This window comes from Candidozyma haemuli (genome assembly GCF_002926055.2).
Source record: "Candidozyma haemuli strain B11899 chromosome Unknown G_2014730914, whole genome shotgun sequence".
Taxonomy (NCBI): Eukaryota; Fungi; Ascomycota; class Pichiomycetes; order Serinales; family Metschnikowiaceae; genus Candidozyma; species Candidozyma haemuli.
In genome coordinates, this window is record NW_020289905.1 from 906,762 (window position 1) to 928,581 (window position 21,820).

Here is a 21,820-nt window from a genome sequence, read left to right on the forward strand (position 1 = left end):
ACTCAGAAGTGTTTTTTAAAGTTTCAACCGTTTGGATGTACTCAAAGGTGGGTCTTGTGAGAGACCCAGAGCTCTTCTCGTTACTATGTACTGTAGATTCTACTCAAGCACCAACAGTGAATTAGGTGGATTGGACAAAGTGGATGAATTGGATGAATTGGAAGGATGTAATTTTGATGGCTAGAAGTTGAAAGTTGGTGGAGAGTTGGCTGGTTCGGTGATGAGGTGAGATGAGATGAGGTGGGGTGGATTTGGAGAGGTAGCTATACGAATGGACTCTATTTCTGATACTCTCTATTTCTGATACTCGTACTATTTGACTGTTACTGCTTTTCTTCTTTTTCTTCTTCTCTGGTTGTTTGCGCTTTCTTGCTTCTTACCTTCTTACCTTCTTGCTTCTTGCTTCTTACCTTCTTTGCTGGAGAGATGAGCCTGGTTAAACGACGTACGAGCAGACACCGATTACCTTCTACTGGTATGGAACGCTAAAAGACTTTAAACTAAGGAATCTAAGAAGATCAAGATGGCAATACCTGGAGTAGTTAGGGTTCAGATCTACAAGGAATCTGGGAAGGATGGCTGTGGATTGATGAGAACTGGTGCTTATGTATGGACATGATAAGGTTCATTTAACTTCACCACTTAACGTCAAATGACCACTTTTTGACCCAACCATCCATTTTAAAGTACCCTAAAACTTCCCTAGAAAACCTCTACTTGCTTTCTTTGTCCCCTTCTGGCCTCTTCATCTGGTCTGTAATGGCTGCAAATGGCCTTCCCCACGCCCCACGCCAAGACCAAACAAACTGCTATTTTCGTACCTTTCCTTAAACTTCATTCCGGTCCTTCTCTTCTGGACCAGTTCCCGCTGGGGCTCCTGCTGGGGCTCGATCGACGAGATTGACGGTTGGGTTAGGAGAGACAGAAAGTGTGGGGGAAGCCGAGGTTCTTTGGCGTGGGGGAGGCTTTGGAGACTGGAGGTGGGCGGAGCGAAAGTTGTGGAAGAAAAGGTGAGGTGTATTTGGGGTTTTAGAGGTGGGAAGGTGACGATTTGATGGGTTTCGAGGGGGGTTTGGGGCAGTTTGGTGGAGAAAATTGAACCTTTTGGACATCTCTGGTCAGAATGGCTGCGAAAAGAGGTGGATTTGGAAAGTACCGTGAAATGGTCAGTTTTGCTTGGATTTTGTTCGGAATTTCGGGCCTTAGTGGGTCCCGAGGTGCCTGGGTAGGTTTTCCCGGACCTTTTACTTATTATTTCAAGTGTTTACCGTGTTTTACTCGGAGTTCCAGCTGGATCTTTATGGTGATGCCCCATGACGTCATGGATACATACTAGTATATTTGGGTTCCCAGGAACCATCCAAAAAACGTCAGTAGAAGCAGCACCAGTCAAGCCAGTTCATTGACTTGAATGTCTGGATAGAAGAGGTCCCTCTGGTATCATTTTTCCGAACTTTCCGGGCAGTTTCCCGACCTAACCACGGATTGGGTCCTGGAATGGCTGCGAAATCCAGAGAAAGCTTAAAATAGTTGGATATGGTCTGGGAATGTGTTATTTGGAAGATTGTGATAGGCTGGTGGTGGGATCATGGCGTTGGTTGCTTGTTTTGGGTTTTGGCTGGAGGAGTCAGGAAATGGAGGAGGAGGGTAGACGGAGTCAGGCAAGCGATGGAGACAGTAGATATGAACCCAAGGCATGGTATTTCAGGAGGAGCCTCAAAGGCAACTATAGGAAAGCCTAAAATTTCATATACTTAGAGATCTTACTGGCTGGGAGGAAAAGGTGCCAACTGGACGACCAATATGGGAAGTACTACCACTTCTAGTCTTTCCTCGCTTTCTTCACTTTCCAACGTCAAACATTACTTGTAGTTTAAATGATTCTCTAAAGCTTCAAATGACCGTCTTACCCTTCCCTTTTCGTTTTCTTCCACGTAAATCACCACCCTAAACAACCCTCTTCATATACTTCCTAAATATCCACCCACGATAACCAACAGTGCATCTTTAAACCCCCCTCTCCCATCATTCCCTCTTCCTCCAGTACCTTTCTCCCGTCAACCCACGTCCCAAGCCATCCCCCTCCTTTCCCACCATCAATCCAATCCCCTACTTCCTCCAGTACATCACTTCTCGTCACTTCTCCAACCACCTCACCTCTTCACTCTACAACCACCATCCCCAACGCTTCTCCCCCAGTCACACATTTCATGCACCTCTCCTACCAACCATCATCGTTCTCTTCGTAGCACAGATCAAATCCAGCGTTCTGTGTCGAATAAGCATGGGTAAATAGCCGAGGCACAGCGGTAGTCCGATGGGGCCGGCCGTACCGTTTCAAAATAGACTTTCACGAACCCCAGCCGATTTCTTGATCATGCACGGGGAAAGGGAGCTGACGAAGGTCTACTTTTTTTAATTCAAGGGTATTCATTGGACGTTTGGGGTACTCTAGATAAGGGTAGGACGGTGGTATCGCATGCCAGTGGAAGGTAAGCTAAGTGCACCAAAAGAGCCCCAAGAGCCCCCAAACTTTGACAAACCCTTCCAAGCTTCCCCAAGTACTAAAACAAACATTTAAATCTCCTTATTCCTGGCATCTTTCCTCCCATTCACTAATTTCCCACCCAGGTCACGTGACCGTACCGCCAAGAGTCCAAGCAATCCAACCACTTCCTAACATATGTAGGAAACCACTCCAGTTCTGATCCTACTTAACCTCTTCTCCTTCCTCCATCCACCGTTCCAGCATCTACGTCCATGTACATCCCCGAACGCCGTCTAGCCAAAAGAGCCCCCGCCGAGTCCATCGTGGGAGTCGTCATTCTATGTATCATTCTCATCATAGTGGCTATTGCTTTCGTCACCAGAAGACATGTTCACCTGTTCTTCAAAAGGAAGAACTCCCGTCCGTTTAACCAGGAACAGCAGCCGCCAAGGCCTCCCCAGCGTGTGGCCACTTACCAGCCACGCCAGGTTTCCCAGACCCAGTTTCAGACTCAGAGCCAGACCCTAGACGGTTTGCAGCCAGTGAGTACTCCTCCGCCCAAGTACGAACCTCCACCGCCTCCGTACCCTGCTCACCTCAGGGATGAGCTGTGAGACGGGGTTTAGAGAGAGAGAGGGAGAGGGAGAGTTGTGAGGTTAAGCTTTGGAGTTTGAAGAATCTGGGACTCAGATCAGAAGTTGTGTATCTATAAAGTGGAGGTTGAGTTTGAGTTTGGTGGTGAAGCTGGAGGTTTAGTTTCAGTTGGCACTGAAGAGGTACTAAAGAGGTACTGAAGAGGTACTGAAGATTGAGTATGTTGGGTGGAAAGTGAAGTGTACGGTATGGTTCAGTGCTGGTGCTGCTTGGTTCTGGCACGGTACCTATGCTATGATTGCTGATCCAAAAAGAAGTGCTCAGGAGTTGAAGGTTTCAGAATTCATGGAAATGGTTCAGACTTTGATTTCTTGTCGTTTTCACTTGGATTTGGGCAACTTCCTACTTCCAGTTTGCTACTATTCGTTATCTGAGCAGTCTATAATATCCCAGATGACTTGCAACTGCCTTCCCACGACGTCTAGCCGAACCACATCGACAGTTTGCCCCAGCTAAGCCTTCCAGATTGCTCAATCTGCTGCCTTTGCTTCCTGTTGGCCCTCAGCTACCATAGATCATTCAGGTGCCTCTACAACAACTGAACCTTCCAGCTGATTCAACAACTCAAACACTCCACCACCTCCAATTCACTCCACACCGCTCCACATCAATTCCCACCCCACCAGAGAGCCCCACCTGCCTCGTACACCTCCAAACCACCGTTTCAACCACTTTTTGCACCCATTTCCCGAACTGCAACGCTGCCCCTTACAAAATACCTTTACCTTACGTTTATGACCATTTTACACCGATTTACGACCCATTTCCGTTCTAAAAGTCCCTTTTCACGCCACCTTTAATGCAATTTCACGATTTCAACGATAACCTTGATGCCTTTGTTGAATCTATCCATAATCACCATGGCAATACAGCGCATTCTCACCTTGTGCCATCGTCATCACCGCCCTGGAACCGGTTCCAGTCATTTTCTAGCATTAATATATGATTTAAAGATATAAAAAGTATTTAGAAGTCCTCGTAGACCCGGATCTTGGAGGTTATTGGTTTTCAAAGATATCACGTGCTCAGTCACGTGACCGCCATCGCTATAAAACCTCCTAATCCACCTTTTCACCCAACGTAATGACTCCTAAACCGACCAGATTCCACCCCAATATCATCATCACAGGCACTCCTGGATGTGGCAAAACCAGCCTCTCCAAGAAACTCGCCGAAAGTCTCCCAGAAGCAAACTACACCCACTACAACATCAGTGAACTCGCCAAAGACAGAGATTGCATTGAAAGCTACGACAAAGAACGTGATACCGGCGTTGTAGACGAAGATAAGCTTCTAGATGGGTTGGAAGATGATCTCAGAAAAGGAGGAGCCATTGTGGACTGGCACTGTTGCGATATTTTCCCCAAACGCTTGATTGACCTTGTGGTTGTACTCAGAACAGACAACTCCTTGTTATATGATAGATTGAAGGCTAGGAAGTACAGCGATAAGAAGATCGATGAGAATATTGACTGTGAGATCATGGAGGTGATTTTGAACGATGCCAATGAGGCGTACAATAAGGAGATTGTGATTTCTTTGGAGTCGAACAGTGAAGAGGATGTGAAGGAGAACCAGGGCAGGATTGAGGCCTGGGTGGAGATGTGGAGGAAGGATCATGACGAGGGAGTGACCAATGAGGTGGGGAGTACTACGCCGACGAAGAGGTCAGTGACGAAGGAACTGGCCTCGAGGAGGGTAGTGAAGAGGAGACCAGTGACGAAGAGGCCAGTGACGAAGGAACTGGTCTCGAGGAGGGAGAAGACGATGAAGAGGACAGTGAAGAGGACAGTGACGAAGGAGCTGGCCTCGAGGAACAAGGAGACGACGCGAAGGAAGAGCCTGTGGCTAAGAAGAGAAAGACAGACGCTTAAGTCTCCACATAGAATGTACCATACAGAGCAGACACTCCACCTGCTAACAGTAAACCTGTGCCGGCTGCTCCATGCAGCGGCCATGTATTGAAAAATGATATCCCAGGAGATCTAATATACACAAGGCGCCGAGGCGGCGCTGAATTAACAAAGAATGACAAGTACGTTTTGGCAAGGCAGCTCAAAAGATGGTATGGGCGAGCTTGCTGAGCACCAACAAGGCGGCAATGGCAAAGAGGGCAATGACAAAGTAGTAGCCTCTGGTAGCAAAGAAGTACGACCACTTCTTCTTGATGCGGGTCAAGTTGTGGTGCTCCAACTCAATCACGCACTTGGCGTTCTGCTGGAAAATGTACTTGGACTCCTCGATAATGTCAAGCTTCTGCTCCTCAGTCAAGGCGTTTCTCGTGGCCAACTCGTAGTCTCTCTTGTAAAGAAGCCTGAACGCGTTCTCGTCGTCCACGTCAAACTGGAAGAAATTCGTGCCGAGCCTGACGATATCGTCATGCTTTAACCCGTCCTTCTGTGGGAAAAGCCCCGTGGCCCTGGAAATAGACAGTCTCATCACACGGCCTCCAGCGAAAAGCGCCAAGTACATAACGTGCAAGTACGCAAACAAAAGGTACGGCTTCTCCAGCGTCACCTCCTTGATGTGCTCCACAAACTCAATCTGTGCTGGCATGATCGGGTTCATGAACTTCTCCTTCCTGTCGTTATAGTAAAACAACAAGTCCTGCTGAGCAGGCTCACTTCTGGCAATCACTGGCTTCCACACCTTCTCCAACAACTCGCTCCACTCGTCCTTCTGCTCCAACTGGGCGTAAAGCTGTCTTTCCACGGTGGCAAACACGTGGTAGAAACTCTGCAAGCCTTGTCTGTATATCTTGTAGTCTCTTAAAGCCAAGGCGAACTTCAAGGTGACGAGCTTGTCGATTTTGTTGTGGAGGGACCTTGTTTCGAGGTTGATTCTGTTGGCGAGGGCGCCGACGTCGGTTTTGTGGGGGATGGTTTCTTCTTCGGTCAATTTAGACATGATGGAAAAGTGTGGTTGCAAAAAAAAAAAAGGTGCGTTTTTCATGGTTTATATAGTGGTGCCGATATGTCCGGGGGAACGCGCTTTCGGTGATATCGGGGGGGAGTGGAGAGGCTGGGAAACGGTTCAGCCGCACGCCACAGCGAAGGTTTGGGAGGATGAAAAGCGGCAGAAATGGAGATACCGGGTGGGTGGATGAAAAGAAGTGGTTGAATTTTTTTAGGGGCTTCTGGGGTTTGGGAAATTTGGATGTTTGGGAAGAAGTTTGGATTGTCCTGCATATAGCCCAACCACCTCTATCTTCTCCAGTTCATCACCGATGTCCGCAAAAGCACAAACACCAGGACACCGAAACGTCCAATGGTCTGGGACAGTCAAGATTTAGGGTTTTAACTATGTGGGGTGTTGTTGGGAGTGTATATAAGGAGTTTCAAGGGTCGTGCGGTGGCACATATCTTAGAAAAGTTAAAAGTTGGTCCCCCAGAGGTGTCGGTTCTTCTCGCAGGGTCCTTTTGCAGCCAAAGTGGTGGGTTCAAAGTGGGTTGGGCTAGGTTTATGGGAATTGGTAAATGTAGGGTTTATGGGTTTCAGGGTGGATTCTGGTTGCTTGGGTGGTCTTTTTTTGGGGGGTTTGGGGGGTTTTAAGGGACATGTGGTTGGATAGACTGGCTGCGAAAAAGGTCCGTACTAAGGGAACACATGGAATTGAAGAAGGGAATCGAAATGTCTATTTTTTATGCATTATTGGAAGACCAGTTTTTGGTGTTAGTAAGCACAATCTCTGTTGTATAGAGAGAATTGGTACTAGGCAACAAACAGAGATGCTAGTTCACCTTGGAGATATCGGATAGTCTCCCAACATCTCTCTTCTCTCGTAAATGCATAGTCTCTGGTCGCTGGTTTCAGAATTTTACCTTTTCAGGGCAATCAGGAAGTCACACATACACTGGAAACCTTCTGAGATGACCGTTTGGTTTCCTGGAGCCACCTTTTGTAGACGTAGACCACGTTTCAACGAAAGATAGCGTGACCGTGACATATTCAACTTGACAACCTTAACATTTCACGTTTCCATTTTACCAATTGGGATTGCTTCCTTGTGAATTTTCTACACCTGACACTTTGTCACCTTACTTTTAGAAATCAGACAAATCTATTATAAGGGACCACTCGTCTCTCTTCAGACTCACAATCCAAGAAGTTGCCATTAATACACAACAGATTCCTCAACAAAATTTCGGTCTATTCAGGGCTCTACCTAAATTCTTAAACCTTCCAGTAAGCCTTTTCCAAGCTCTCTGGAAAAGTGGAAGCCATCCTTATATCTGGCTGCAAATGTATAGATTCGAAGCCCCATAAGGCCCAAACATACCTCAGAATGTGTCTAGTTTGAAAAGCAGGTCTAGGTGAGCTTTAAGCAACGTGAGCACCATTTGAACTACTGGAGAGTGGTATGTCATGTAATTGGCTTTTGAAGGCCTATGAGGCTTTATGTCTAGTTTGGTGCCAAGTTCAATGGAAGTTCGGTAACCAGACTGACAGAGTGACATACACTTGTAATCTCATATCCTGGGCATGGTGGAATGGACTTTTTGGCGATCACTAGTCATTTAACGATTCCAGTACTTTTGCAACTGATATACCTAGTACAATGTGAGGCTGGTCCAAAGACGCAGGGTAGCATGGTTATATGCAACGCGTACAGCTGGACCAAATGGAGGGAGACTTTTTTGACAGGGCGGGGCAACCCCCGGTTTAGCTTGCCCATACCCCTGGTTTTGCCTTCATTAGACATTTCTTTTTCATTTCTTATCTATAAATTTTCCCAATTGGTTTTGGTTTTTCCGGGATTACTGGCAGAAAGTGTGCTAGGTGGATACCTCACGGAAGATATAACCATGCAGATAGAAGCCGCAAGCCGTTCCTCTTCGGCAAAACTCCGTAAGACCCTCTTTTTCCAAGATATACATAGAAACAAAACAACTATCTAGCGCTTCTCTTCAACTGGTAACTTCTGGCGCTACCAGACTCACGAGAATCTGAAAGCTGGCTCTCCTACACATCTAGATATGTTTAAGACGCTTCACTTTGCTCTGTAGCAACTTAGATAGCTCCTCTGATAGCATTAGACGCCTGAGTGCCAAAAATAAAGACCTACCAAGGACAAATCATTATACAAGTACCACTCTAAATTTAAATATCCACTTTGTAGAAGTGCAAGGAAGTCCGTTTGTCCTCTTGCCGCTACTACTGAGCCCACCCACGTACTTAAGCTTCATTCCTCTAAGTTCTTCAAAGTCAGCCCTAGCCAACAAAGCCAGTTGTGTCCATTACTACCAATGTTACAGTAAAGGCTTTATTGGTAGCCTTCGGTTCATCTAATGTTTTATTCTCATCAGCATCATTCCCTTTGCCCAGCTTTCGGTGGTCACCACTTCCCCATTTGCAGCCAATTCCCACAACTCCAAGGAGACACCCAAGGAGCCCCCAAGGAGCCTACCAGTATCACCAGAAGCACCAGAAGTCCAACTGAATATACCTAAATAGTAATCTTCAGCTACCTCGAGTACCAGAAAAAGCCGTTCAATGTCTAGTTGATGCACTTCCACACCCCAACCACCACATCACCAGACGCCAAACCACGACTCCCACACTTACCATACTTGAGCTTCCAACCCTCCACCTAAACCACCCCTTAACCAAACCACTTCTTTCCATCCTTTACCTCCACACTACCATCACTTCATCCCTCTATTGTCTTTCCAACCCACACCCCTCCACCACACTTTCCGTCCACCTACTGTATTCGGTAGGACATCCAACGAGACATCCACACTTTCAGGCCCAGCCAACCCAACTACCAATCAGCCACCACTACCAACCCCCAACCCAACAGCTCTACCCCCGTAACCCCTCTCCCAACTACAACTACCTCCCTCTCTGCCCCCTACTTTCTCACGTGAATGGCTGCAAAAGATGGATGCATATATAAACCAGGGGAGATCCAGTAGCAACCACTTCTTTTCCACCACTTTTCTTCTACCATGTCTACAACCACCTCCAGAGAGGTCACACGGTACCTGAAGAGAAAACTCAACAACGGCCAGGAAATCCCCGTGGCTGGCTTTGGCGTTTATGCCATCTCCAAGCGCAACACATTCGACTTAGTCTACGAAGCGTTGGTTCAGGGGTACCGCCATATTGATAATGCTGTTTTGTATGGCAATGAAAAGGAGGCGGCCCAGGCGGTGGAGCAGTTTGTGAACGATAGCAACGGGAAGGTCAAAAGAAGTGATATTTGGTATACCACTAAGATCTACGATGGAGACCACGGTTACGAGAGAACCAGGGCTGGCGTCGAGGCAATTGCTGGCAGAGTGAAGGAACACATTGGGTATGTGGATTTGGTGTTGGTACATTCGCCGTTGTCCAATAGGGAGAAGAGATTGGGGACGTGGAAGGCGTTACAGGAGTACCAGGGGGATCCAGGTAATGGGACGCTCCAGATCAACTCTATTGGGGTTTCAAACTATGGAATTAGACACCTTGAGGAGTTGTTTTCCTGGGAGGGCTATAAGGTAAAGCCTGTGTTGAACCAGCTTGAGTTGCACCCTTGGTTGCCCCATATCGAGTTGAGGAAGTACTTGGAAAAGCATGATATCGAAGCTGAAGCGTACTCGCCATTGACCCAGGGGTACAATTTGGACGATCCAGAGCTTCTTGCGTTGGAGAAGAAGTATAAGGTTTCGAAGATTGAGATTTTGTTGAAATGGTCGTACCTTCAGGGGTTTATTGTTTTGGCGAAGACTGGGAAGAAGGAGAGGGTGAAACAGAATCTTGAGGTTTTGCCGGAAACGGGGGTGGTGCAGTTGGATGAAGGGATTGTTCGGGCTTTGGATAAGCCGGGTTCGAAGGAGAGTTTTGTGTGGGGGGTGGATCCGGCGCTGTAGACGTCCCGAGACCTTTCAGGCCGCTAGGCCTGGAAGGTTGAGGGGCGTCTAGAGGGTTTCCTTAGCCTTACAGGCCCCTTTCAGGCCACCAGGCCTGGAAGGTCGTCTGGAAGGCGTCTGAAGGCGACGAAGGGGCAATTGAAAGCCTGACAGGCCCCTTTCAGGCTGCCAGGCCTGGAAGGTCGTCTGGAAGGCGTCTGGAGGCGACGAGAGGGTTTCAGGAAGCCTGACAGGCCCCTTACAGGCCACAAGGGCTGGAAGGTCGTCTGACAGGGTTGAAGAGCGTCTAGAGGGTTATTGGCGGCCTGCAAGGGGCCTGCCAGGGTTGAAGAGCGTCTGGAGAGCTCCTAGAAGACTGAAAGGCGTTTTTATGGTTCCTAGAAGCCTGTAAGGTCGTTTGGGGTTGGCAGGGCGCCTTTAGCGTTACTTGAGGGTTCATGGAAGGACTTTGATAGACCACTAGTCCTGGAAGGTCCTCTGGAAGGCACTTGAGAACCCTGAGACGCCTGAGAAGCCTCCTATGTCTTCCTTATGGCCCCTGAATGGTTCCTGAAATCCCCGAAATCCCTGAAACGTTCTTTTAGATCGCTGGGAGAATGGGAAGACGTTTGGAGAGTTCCTGGCGAACTCTTAGAAGACCTGTAACGCTTGAGTTTACTTATATGACAATAATGAATGATTTATGTTACGTTGGAATGTAGAGTGGCTGGAGATAAATGGATACATGGAAAATAAGGGGACCAATGGACCTTTGGTCTTCAGAAAGTGAATCTCGTGCACTAGTTGATTGTATAAGAAGCGTTCCATAACTGGATTATCTGCTTGTTGCTTCACTGCCTTGGTAATCTACATTTGTAGCTCTCAGTGGTTGTTCTTGCCTACTCCAAATTCCAATAATAAGCTAATTGAAAGGATTAAACGAATGCTGTTTAAAACAACGAATCTGGAGCTTTTGGGCCAGCGAAGAAGCCTCTGGGAAATAACCTTAGCCAGTCTGCTTCATACATTACCAGACCTCTAAAGTAATATATTCTAAGCCAACTAAGTACCATACAAATGAAACTATTTGCATTTTTTTTGACACTTACTTATTGTATAGAGCCTAATTTGGCGTATCTACAACTGGCAAGTGGTGCCCAATGGACCACTGGATACTCATTTGAGTAGTACTGATAAATGAAGCACCATTCCAGTAAAGACGGCGTTCTACCAACTCAATTCAACCTTTACCAAATATTCCATTCCTCTAAAACCAACACTAAAGTTATTTAAGCAGCAAAAGAAGGAGTACAATCTGTTCCACTACCCTTCCCCATATGCCTCAAAAGTACCATTACTGTCCACCAAAAAGCACAATTTAAACCCCCAAACTCCCAAAGACACCCTAAACCAACCCCTACAAAGCTCCTAATTCAACTTAAATCACTCCCCTTCACCCCCCACCCTCTCATCTGTCCATTCCACCAACCAGTCTCTTCCTTCCTCTCTGTACTCCATGAACACCACCAACCCTCCACCGCCTCCACCGCCTCGTCCACCCAAACCTCCCAAACCTCCCGTTCTCTTCCAACCACCTTATTTAACCCATCCCAACTCCCCTTTTTTTCCTCCCCATCTCCAGTCCCTTCCTTTCTCTCCCACTGCCTCTTCCCATTGGCTGCGAAAAGCTGGAAACCACCTACCCCCAGTTATTCCACACCCAAACTGACAACCCGGCAAATCCAACGCCACCAGCCAACTCTCCACCCCCAATTGACCCCGACCAACGCATTTTCCATCAAAATTGCTCCCCCAATCTTCCCCCACGACCTTCCCCCACGACCTTCCCCCACTACGACCCACTACGCCCTACTACGACCCACCACAACTCCACCAATACCCATCCAAACGTCCCCAAACCAGCACCAATCGATTCCTTGATCCCTCCCCATTCCAAACCACCCCATAATTCCCACCCTCCGCCTCCCCTTTCCCCCAAATACCCTCCCTCCCCATCTCATCACGTGATATCAACAATAAACCTCACTTCCATATTCCAACCTCCATACTCCACCTTTTCCCTAAACCTCCTCCAACCTCCTCCCCATGACCACCGTGGGCCAATTGAAACACGACTTGGACATCCTTTCGGCCGAGTGCCGCCGCAAACACTCCGACGTCCGTGCCGCCATCGAAACCGCCCTAAACGAAGCCAAACGTGTTCCTCATGACACTCTCGTTAAAGACAACGAACAACTCCAACACACGCTCTGTGTTCCGTTCATGATGGCTGTCAACGCTGGCCTGAAGCTTAATATACTGTCGCTTTCCGTTTTGCCGAGACTTATAGCTGCCAGGACGCTTCCAGAGACGTTTGCCAAGGACCTTCTCCAGTCGTTCTATAAGAGCGATGTGAACCTGCTGCCGCTTGAAGCGCAGTTGAAAATCCTCCAAACAGTGCCTGGGTTGATGCAAAACTACGAAATCCACGGCCAGAGCTTTTTGTTGCTTGTGGCGGTCTTGTGTCTGCTTATGAACTCTGGAAGCTCTGCTCTTTCAAATACGGCGTCTGCGACGATGCAGCAGGTGTTTTCGTCGTTGTACGATAAACTCGGGAAGCACGAGAAGACGGGGGAGATGGAGACGGTGGAGCTTGCGGCAGCGGGACTGGAGAAACCGGAAATTTTCCATTTGGATCCTTTGGAGTTGGAGTGCTACAGGGTGTTTTCTGACCTTAGCGCTATGGTATCGCAGGATGAAATTGGGTACTTTGACCCTGACATTCAGATCCGCCGTGTGGCGGTGCTTGAAATTATTGAAAATGTGCTTTCGCTTAATAAGAACACGTTTAGGGAGCACCTGGAACTTATAGCCTTGTGCCGGGTGAAAACGTTCCCTGCGTTGCTCAGGTTGGTCAATTCGACGTCGCATAGCTTTCCTACGGTCGTTAGGGCGCTTAGGATTATCCATTTGCTTATAGCGACCCAGTCGGACCTTCTAGGCGTGGAAACGGAGATTGTGCTTTCTTCGACGAACCATCTACTACTTGACGCCGATGAGGGCTCGTCGAGATCGCTGTCGGTGACTAATGTCTCTGGAGAAGTCCAGCCGTCCACGACAATGCCGTTCTGGGTGAAAATTTTGGTGTTGGAGATGTATAAAACGCTTTTCCACAACTTTGACGTTATCAGAGTCATCTACGAAACTCACGATAAGGACGAGAAGAAGAAGAACGTGATGCGTGAGGTTTTCGTGGTTCTTAACCATTATTTGGAGTCCAGCTTGCCCCAGTTCTTTATTGACGAAACTGACCAGGTGCCTAGTGCAGAAAAGAGCTCTCAAAACCGTCTTAGCAAGCAATCGGCTGCTTTGAAAGTATCTCTTCTTGATCATTTAGATAAAACAGACGCTCCAGCTTCGGTTCCACCGCTTTATTCTGCCCATTTGGTGTTCAGAACGCTTATAAACGTTGCAGATGGAGTTTCAGAGTTCGTTTCACGCCTTTCTGCCAACTCCAACACCACTGATCTTGAAGCTGACGTTGATTTCATTACCAGCTTCAACGAGGCCATCTTCCCTGAAATGTTCAAACTCCTCAAAAAGTACCTTCTTTGCAATACCGATAACGAGTACTTCCACAGCGTGGTAAGAGCTATCCAGAGGTATACGCACGCTGTTGGTCTACTAGGATTGACTCTGTTGAGAGACGAGCTTCTTTTGTTACTTTCTGATTGCGTAATCAAGGGACCAGCTCCTGAAGAACCAAGAAAACAGGGCAACTCCAACTTGCTTTCTCTTGGAGAGTCCATTGTGGACACTATAAGCTCTACAATTCAAGCTCCAGGTTCGCCCCAGAACTCCCAGACCACCCAATTTGAAGGAAGTCCATCGAAAACCAGTGTTTCTGACGATAGTTTAGTTTCAATTGGTTCAAGAGTATTCACTTCTCGCCAGATTATCTGCTACAGAGCCTTGACCAACTTGGCGATCTCTCTTGGTCTTACTTTACAAGGATCGTGGAAAATACTCTGGATTACGTTCCAATGGGTAGACTACTTCCTTGGTGGACCTGACGAAAACAGTGGTTATGCTAATAACAAGGACCTCAAGAAGATCCCAGAACCGCAAATCAGCTCTCAGGATGCTAACATCATCCGTAACTCCAGGGGGAAGTTCTTGGAAAGCATCAGCAGTTACCAGCCCCAGTCGTTCGAAGAGTTGGTGAAGGTTTTAACGCAGTTGTATAGTGATGATAAGAAGGATACCAAAAAAGTCCAGCCTTGTCCGTTCAACAAGAGTTTCTTTATCAGGCAAGTGGTTTTGATCGTCACGACCAGTCCATCCCTTTTGCTTGAGAATAAGCCCGTTTGGGACCATTTGATTGGGTACTTTTCGGATTTGGCTACCGACAGAGCCATTCCTCACCATAGAAGGAACTTCTATGTCACTTGCATGAACGATATTGTGGTTAGTGTTACCAAAAAGGGTTTCCATGATTCTAAGGAAACAGACGATTTGGCTGCGATGTCGTTGAATGCGTTTATCACTTTCATTGATAAGCTCTTTGGACTTCCTCAATCTGAAGAGTTGCTTGTTTCCAATTGCGAGACTGAAATGCATCTTACTGTGCTTACCACCGTCAGAAGCCTTATTGACGAGTTTGACGACCGTTTCCAGAACTGCTGGGGCCTTGTGTTCACGATTCTTAGATCTGTGTTCCACAAACATGCTGGAATCGAAGGTCAGGATAAGAAACTTGACGAAAAGACTCGTCTTCTGATTTCCACCTCGTTTGATACGTTGAAGTTGATTTTGGATGAGTTCTTGACGACCCTTCCTGAGGAGCATTTGAGGACGCTTATTGATACACTCGTCAATTTCTGTTCCCAGGAATACGATCTTAACATTTCCTTCTCAGCAGTCAGCTACTTCTGGTCCATCAGTGATACAGTTCGTTCTAATTTGGACGGTGCTTCTTCTTCAAGCGACAGGTCCTTGGAAGAGGCTAATTCGATTCAGAAGCTTGAAAATGCTTTAGAACAGTGTTCTACGGGAACTACCGCGTTCAACCAAGGCTTGAACGTTTACCTTCTTGCAAGATTATCTGATTTATCTTCCGATTCAAGAACCCAGGTCAGAGAAGGTGCAATCCAGACGCTTTTCCAGATTTTGGACACTCACGGAAGGTACTTACCTTCGTGGAAAATGATTTATGATATCGTATTGCCTGGCGTTATTGACGTTTCCAGGTGGAACGATAAGGCTGGAACTCAGAATAGTGACATTCTTAGCACTTTTAACCTCATTTTATCCGGAGTGGTTGCTGTTCTTACCAAGTACATGCTTGACTTTGAAGACCAGACATCTTTGGGTATAAAACTCAAGTTCTGGACGAAAATCTTAGACTATTTCAACAGTCTTCTTGTTTTAAACTGGAAGGATCTCAACCTTAAGATTTTCCAGTCCTTCCAGGACCTCATTATGCCATTGCCAAAGGTAAAGAACATCCCCAACGAAGTTGTCACATCAGTCTTTGAATTCTGGGTCAACATTCCTGTGGAGTACGACTTTGTCAATCCAGACTACCAAGATTCGCTTGCCGTGTTCAACAAGTCGTTCCTTTCTGTGTATCCAATTGCCAAATCCAGGCTTAGCTTAACCGATTTAAGCAAAGTTTTAAGCCTTTTGAACCAGTGTGCAAGGTACCCCGTGCTTAAACCCAGTCTGAACGACTCCGAAAAGCTCACAGATATCCAGAAAGCTGTAATTGAGAACCTCAAGTTGCTCAGCAAGGACGAACACAAGGATGAGTTCAACTCTGTGATTATCCAGCATCTCTGCATTATTCTTTGCTACCCATACCAAACCAGAACGCGTATTGAACGAAAACTCAAGAGCAAGTTCGAAGGAAGACTCAAAATTCCAACTTTTACTGCCATCAGCGAAGCGTCGCTTGAACTAATGACAGACAAAATCCGTGAATTGGGCAATTTGAATGTGCTTTTGCCAGAACAAGGCTTTGAAAAGCTTGTTTCGTCGTTGATCGAAGCCGTCAGCTACAAAGCCCAAGGACGTCTGGGCAACGAGAAACCGCAATGGGTGAAATGCAACGAACTTATTAATTACCTTGCGGAAAGGCTCCTTAAAGAGAACTTAAACGATATCAAAGGCAGAGACGAGGTCTGGCATCTTTTGGTCGACGCTCTCACAGTCTGTTTCGAAGACGTCAAGCCCGAAGAAGAACAAGAAACGTTCAGGCAGTTCGATACCCTTGGCAAAACCGTTCTTCCTGTTTTGTTCCTGGGCAGTTTCAAGCAAGACGCCGCTTTACAGCAAACCATTGGTCGTATCTACAGCCAGTCGTACCTCTACGAAATGAACAGCGTTGAAAAAGAGCTCTGTGAAGGCAACCTTGACCATACAATCTCGTCGTTGGCCAACTTCTCCTTCAACGACTGTTTTGGCACCACTGCGTCGCTTGTTCCATACAAAAACAGAGATATCAGGCTTCGTTGTCTCGTGGATCTCTTTAACTTTGCCCTGAGCAACGATAGAAGCCTGCTTGTGGCGTACAAGTACGCGTTGGCTCGTGCTTCGTTTACGTTACGTCGTGTTATTGCAGAACAGCGTCTTTTGAATAAAAGACCCATGGCGAAGATTCTAGAGGAAGAGTTGGAGGTTGTTCTTGACGGTTTGAGGAAAGTGCAGCTTGCCAGGAAGGAGAGATTGAGCAGTATTAGTAAACTTCTTTCGAAGATAGTTCCTTATGCTCTGGGCATTGACGGAATGGCCTATAGAGTGGAGAGGATTCTTTTGAGGACACATTCAGCGTGAGGACGGTGTCACGTGATGTCCTACTAGCTTAAACAGCCATACTATATTTCTTCTTTTGTTATGTTGCCGTTTGTTGTTCTTGTGGTTCGGGGCTGATGGTTGCAAAAAGTCCAGATGTCAAGGCGTCTGTGTCCTGCATACAAGCATGCAGAGAGGTAAACATTCACAGCCCAGCACAGGTACGTCCAAACGAGGCCCAAAAAACTGGAAAAAAAATTGTCAGCTTCAGTATGGCAATTCAAGGAGGGTCTGGATTCGGCAGGATTCTCGGAAACACGTCGTTTCCCCCTTTTCCAATTCGTCCCCTTTGGGAAAACGTTAAATTGCCTCAGGCGAGGAGCGCGCGAAATTTATCAAATCGGGAAAGGCGGCTTATTTTTAGGAAATTGCAGCACCTCATTTTCAAAGGAAAACATCAAAAAGAAAAAAAAAGAACAACCACACCAACCCAGTTTTTACATATTTAAATAGACCGCCAGCGCCAGTGAAAAATACCTGGAAAAGCGCTGAAAAAGTGAAAAATCAAGAAACCTTGTTAGTTGGAATCACGTGGGATTCTTTTCCAGTACTTTTTTCCCCTAGGAATCCACGTTTCAGAAGAGAAGGACAGAAACACCCCTAGAAGTGCCGAAAAAAGCCGGATTTCGACCAAAACAACCTCGTTTTCGTGCTCCCACGGCCCTCTTCCACCCCCACACCGAAAACCAGCCGTTTTCAACTGCATTGGGTGCTTTAATCGACCTTTTTCATCCCAGTCGTCGTTTCCCACCCAAACATGAAGAAAAGCTCGTCTTCCCATAACTATACCGAGTTCGACCCCGAGCTGGGCGATCTCCAGAAGAAGAGGTCGCTTGTCAGAAGAGACCGCCAAAGAATGGACGAAAATAACCCCAGATACCACTACACACAAGTTGCCAACGAACAACAGGACCATCTTCGTATCCAGCCGTCGCTGACGGGCTTGGATCCCACGGCTAGTCATGAAAGAAGCGGCAGGCAGAGTTTCCAGCTGATGCCACAGCATATGGAGGAAGAAGAAGGCATTCCACTTATGGATATGGATGCTGGCTCGCCTAAAGCTGGACGGGAGATTATTGGCTTGAACGACGAGGTTCTGCCGCAAAAGAAGCTGAAACCACGGAACCAGCCTGCCCAGCGTGCAGCGGCGGTGCCGAAATCGAACGATCTTTCGTTCTGGAAGGTTTACTGTTACATTATTACTTTCTGGGCTCCAGGACCGCTTCTCAAGCTTTTTGGGCTTAAAACTAAGGATAGGCAGTACGCCTGGAGAGAGAAGATGGGCCTTATTTCTTGCATTTTGTACATTGGTGCATTTGTGGCGTATATCACTTTTGGGTTCACCAGAACGGTTTGTTCTACTACCACTATTAAAACGAGAAACAACGAGGTCAACACGGGTTATTTGATCATCAACGGCCGTGCGTACGACTTGACTTCGTCCCAGCACCCGAAAGCCGCTGGAATTCCTGGCGGTTCCAATATCTTGTACCCTCCAATCAACGCTGGCGGTATGGATGCGTCTTTCTTGTTCCAGAACGTCAACGGCAACTGTAAGGGCCTTATAAAGCCTCGTGACAACTGCTCCATTCCGTACGACGGCGACGAGTTGGCCTGGTACATGCCGTGTCGTTTGTTTGCCCAGGATGGCTCTACTTCGCCAAATACCACTAAGGTTTATTACGATGGCTGGGCTTGCCACACTTCTGCTGACGCCAGAGACGCCTACTATAGTATGAGCGTCAATGGCGATGTTTATTTTACGTGGGACGATATTCGTAACAGTACCAGAAACTTGGTTGTCTTTTCAGGTGACGTTTTGGACTTGGACTTGATTGAGTGGATTTCAAGGGACGACGTGACGTACCCGCTGCTTTTCGATAGTTTGCAAACGGATCCGCTCTTCAAAGGCCACGATATATCCATGGTTTTGTCCAACGGTGATGAACGTCAGGCTGCACGTTGTTTGAGTGAAATCATTAAAGTTGGTGTGATTGACTCCGAAACTGTTGGTTGTATCTGTTCCAAGATTGTCTTGTACGTTTCGCTTGTGTTTATTTTGTCTGTTGTGATTGTCAAGTTCCTTATGGCGTGTTACTTCCGTTGGTGGATTTCTGTCAGACAAGGTGCTTACGATTACGATAACAGGTCGACCTACGAACGTGAGAAGGAAATTGAAGATTGGGTCGATAACCCTTCTGCTGCTGCTCCAATCGCTACCGTTCCTGCTAAAGGCAGAGCCGACTACAGAACGCAAAAGACCAACAGACAAAGTGTGTTTATCAAGAACTCCCACGCCCAAAAGTTGATTCCTGCTTCTGATATCGGTAAATACTACGAGGACGGCGACAAGAAGCTTTCCAAGACGTTCAAGTACACCACCATGAGCACACAGGCCGCTTTGCTTGGTCGTAACAAGAAACAAATCACCAGAGACCAACACAGCCGTTCTATGGTGTTTTCTCACTCCAGAGCCTCTTCCATTGACTTGCTTTCCCGCCCTGCTTCCATGCTTGATCCTTTCCAGGTCCAGAACGACCCTGTGAACGGTTTGAGCCCGGAACTTATCCATCCAGATGTCGTTCCCCAGCCTCCAGTTGAGTACCAGCCTTATGGGTACCCATTGGCCCATCTTCTTGCTTTGGTTACTTGTTATTCTGAAGACGAGGAAGGTTTGCGTACCACTTTGGACTCTGTAGCTACTACCGACTATCCAAACTCACATAAGTTGATTTTGATGGTTTGTGACGGTATTATCAAGGGTTCTGACTCGGACGTGAGTACTCCAGATATCGCCTTAAGCTTGATGACAGACTTTGCCATTCCTCCAGAAGACGTACAAGCACATTCGTACGTTGCAGTTGCCCAAGGCTCCAAGCGTCATAACATGGCTAAGGTTTACGCTGGTTTCTACAAGTACAGCGACGAAACGGTGCCTCCAGAGAAGCAGCAGCGAGTGCCAGTTATCACCATTGTCAAGTGTGGCACCCCAGAAGAAGCCGGAACCGCCAAACCAGGTAACAGAGGTAAACGTGATTCCCAGATCATCATGATGTCTTTCTTGCAGAAGGTGATGTTCGACGAGAGAATGACTCAGTTGGAGTACGTTTTGCTTGAATCGATCTGGAGAGTTACAGGTCTTATGGCTGAGTTCTACGAGATGACGTTGATGGTGGATGCCGATACAAAAGTGTACCCAGACTGTTTGACACACATGTGTGCAGAAATGATCAGAGATCCAGCCATCATGGGATTGTGTGGAGAGACGAAAATCGCCAACAAGAGAGACAGTTGGGTCACGGCGATCCAGGTTTTCGAGTACTACATTTCACACCACCAGGCGAAGGCGTTTGAGTCTGTTTTTGGAGGTGTTACTTGTTTGCCTGGATGTTTCTCGATGTACAGAATCAAGTCTCCAAAGGGCGACAACGGGTACTGGGTGCCTATTTTGGCCAATCCTGATATCGTGGAAAGGTACTCTGACAATGTGACAGACACTTTGCACAAGAAGAACTTGTTGTTATTGGGAGAAGATCGTTTCCTTTCCAGTTTGATGTTGAAGACGTTCCCGAAAAGACACCAGATTTTCGTGCCTCGAGCCGCTTGTAAAACGGTTGTTCCTGATAAGTTCACTGTTTTGTTGTCCCAGCGTCGTCGTTGGATCAACTCCACCGTGCACAATTTGTTTGAATTGGTGTTGGTGAACGACTTGTGTGGTACTTTCTGTTTTTCAATGCAGTTTGTCATTTTCATTGAGTTGATCGGTACGTTGGTGTTGCCGTGTGCCATTGCCATTACGCTTTATGTGATTATCTTTGCCATTGTGTCTACGCCCACGCCCGTGATGTCGTTGATTCTTTTGGCGGTGATTTTCGGATTACCTGGTTTGTTGATTGTCATTACCGTTTCCTCGTGGAGTTACGTTGTCTACTTTTTTATCTACCTTATCGCGTTGCCCATTTGGAACTTTGTGTTCCCAACGTACGCCTACTGGAAGTTTGACGATTTCAGTTGGGGTAACACCCGAACCGTTGCTGGAGAAGCCGCTGGCGCTGGAAAGAGCGGCCACGCCGGCGACGGTATCTTTGACTCGTCCAGCATTGTCATGAAGAGATGGAGAGAGTGGGAAGGCGCCAGGCGTGATGCCTTGGCTGCTCCTCCTATAGCATGGGACCCAAGTCCAGAGAAGGACATGGAGTACTCTGAAGGGTCGCTGGGCTCGCCATAAACCGCAGCCCAGGCTTTTAGACCGTATACTATTGCATTCTATTTATAAAGGTGGTGTAGGAGACTGTTTCTTGTTTCTGGTTTCTTGTTTACTGTTTCTTGTTTCTGGTAACCTTAATTGGGTTCTTCAGAAAGAATCAGTTGAAGCCATAAGTAGTATTTTCAGGAAAACCATGATTCTACAAATCCTTATTGACTCCAAAAGTCCTTAAAATACATTAACTCATTATAAATACAAACTGTTCTGGAACCTTAAAGTAGACTTTAACTGGATTAAGGGTTCAAGCTTTATTTGTACTTCTGGTTTCTCCAGAAGCTCCAGTCCTTTCAATACATCTTCAAAACCTTAATAAACTTCATTTCCAACTCTAATAAGCTTTTAAAATTCATTGCTGCTTTTGTCCATGGATCTTCTCCAAAGCCAAAGCTCATTTCCAGAAAAAGTCTTTTTGTTAGTGACCATTTGTAATTCCTCTTAAATCGCTCAGCAGCGTCTTTGGAGTCTAAATCTGTCCATCCCAGGCTTTTGGCTTCCACTGTTCATGGAATATATTCCATTCAAGGCTTGCTGAAGTACCAGTGGTCTCTGGATAAGAACCACATTTACTGTTTCTCTCAATGAACAGCCCAGCCACCAAAAGCTTCATTTCCTGCTTCTCCTTGATTTTCTTCACTGCTCCTTCTTCTTTGCCTTAACTAACAGCCCTTACTGGAAACCAACGTTCACTGGAATAGGCACTCAAAAGATACTGCTCTCTCTGGC

The 21,820-nt window shown here is 46.9% G+C and overlaps 6 protein-coding genes across 6 annotated transcripts; 5 read left to right on the forward strand and 1 right to left on the reverse strand. All coding sequences in view use genetic code 12, as the record gives it.

Annotated features, from left to right (window-relative positions):
* Positions 1-2,760: 2,760 nt before the first annotated feature.
* CXQ85_004497 (uncharacterized protein) lies at positions 2,761-3,102 on the forward strand (the record flags this gene model as incomplete). Its single annotated transcript, XM_025488113.1, has 1 exon — positions 2,761-3,102. One exon carries the CDS (start codon positions 2,761-2,763, stop codon positions 3,100-3,102), a length of 342 nt encoding a protein of 113 aa, XP_025341921.1.
* A 1,123-nt stretch (positions 3,103-4,225) lies between these two features.
* HBR1 (nucleoside-triphosphatase) lies at positions 4,226-5,016 on the forward strand (the record flags this gene model as incomplete). Its single annotated transcript, XM_025488114.1, has 2 exons — positions 4,226-4,783; positions 4,810-5,016. The coding sequence occupies 2 exons, from the start codon at positions 4,226-4,228 to the stop codon at positions 5,014-5,016; spliced, it is 765 nt and encodes a 254-aa protein (XP_025341922.1).
* Positions 5,017-5,197: 181 nt separating this feature from the next.
* Positions 5,198-6,049, reverse strand: HMX1 (Hmx1p; the record flags this gene model as incomplete). Its single annotated transcript, XM_025488115.1, has 1 exon — positions 5,198-6,049. One exon carries the CDS (start codon positions 6,047-6,049, stop codon positions 5,198-5,200), a length of 852 nt encoding a protein of 283 aa, XP_025341923.1.
* Positions 6,050-9,093: 3,044 nt separating this feature from the next.
* Positions 9,094-9,999, forward strand: CXQ85_004500 (aldo/keto reductase family protein; the record flags this gene model as incomplete). Its single annotated transcript, XM_025488116.1, has 1 exon — positions 9,094-9,999. The coding sequence occupies one exon, from the start codon at positions 9,094-9,096 to the stop codon at positions 9,997-9,999; it is 906 nt and encodes a 301-aa protein (XP_025341924.1).
* Positions 10,000-12,084: 2,085 nt separating this feature from the next.
* Positions 12,085-16,812, forward strand: MON2 (Mon2p; the record flags this gene model as incomplete). The annotated part of the gene is made up of 1 exon (XM_025488117.1): positions 12,085-16,812. The coding sequence occupies one exon, from the start codon at positions 12,085-12,087 to the stop codon at positions 16,810-16,812; it is 4,728 nt and encodes a 1,575-aa protein (XP_025341925.1).
* A 775-nt stretch (positions 16,813-17,587) lies between these two features.
* Positions 17,588-21,058, forward strand: CHS3 (chitin synthase; the record flags this gene model as incomplete). Its single annotated transcript, XM_025488118.1, has 1 exon — positions 17,588-21,058. One exon carries the CDS (start codon positions 17,588-17,590, stop codon positions 21,056-21,058), a length of 3,471 nt encoding a protein of 1,156 aa, XP_025341926.1.
* Positions 21,059-21,820: the final 762 nt, after the last annotated feature.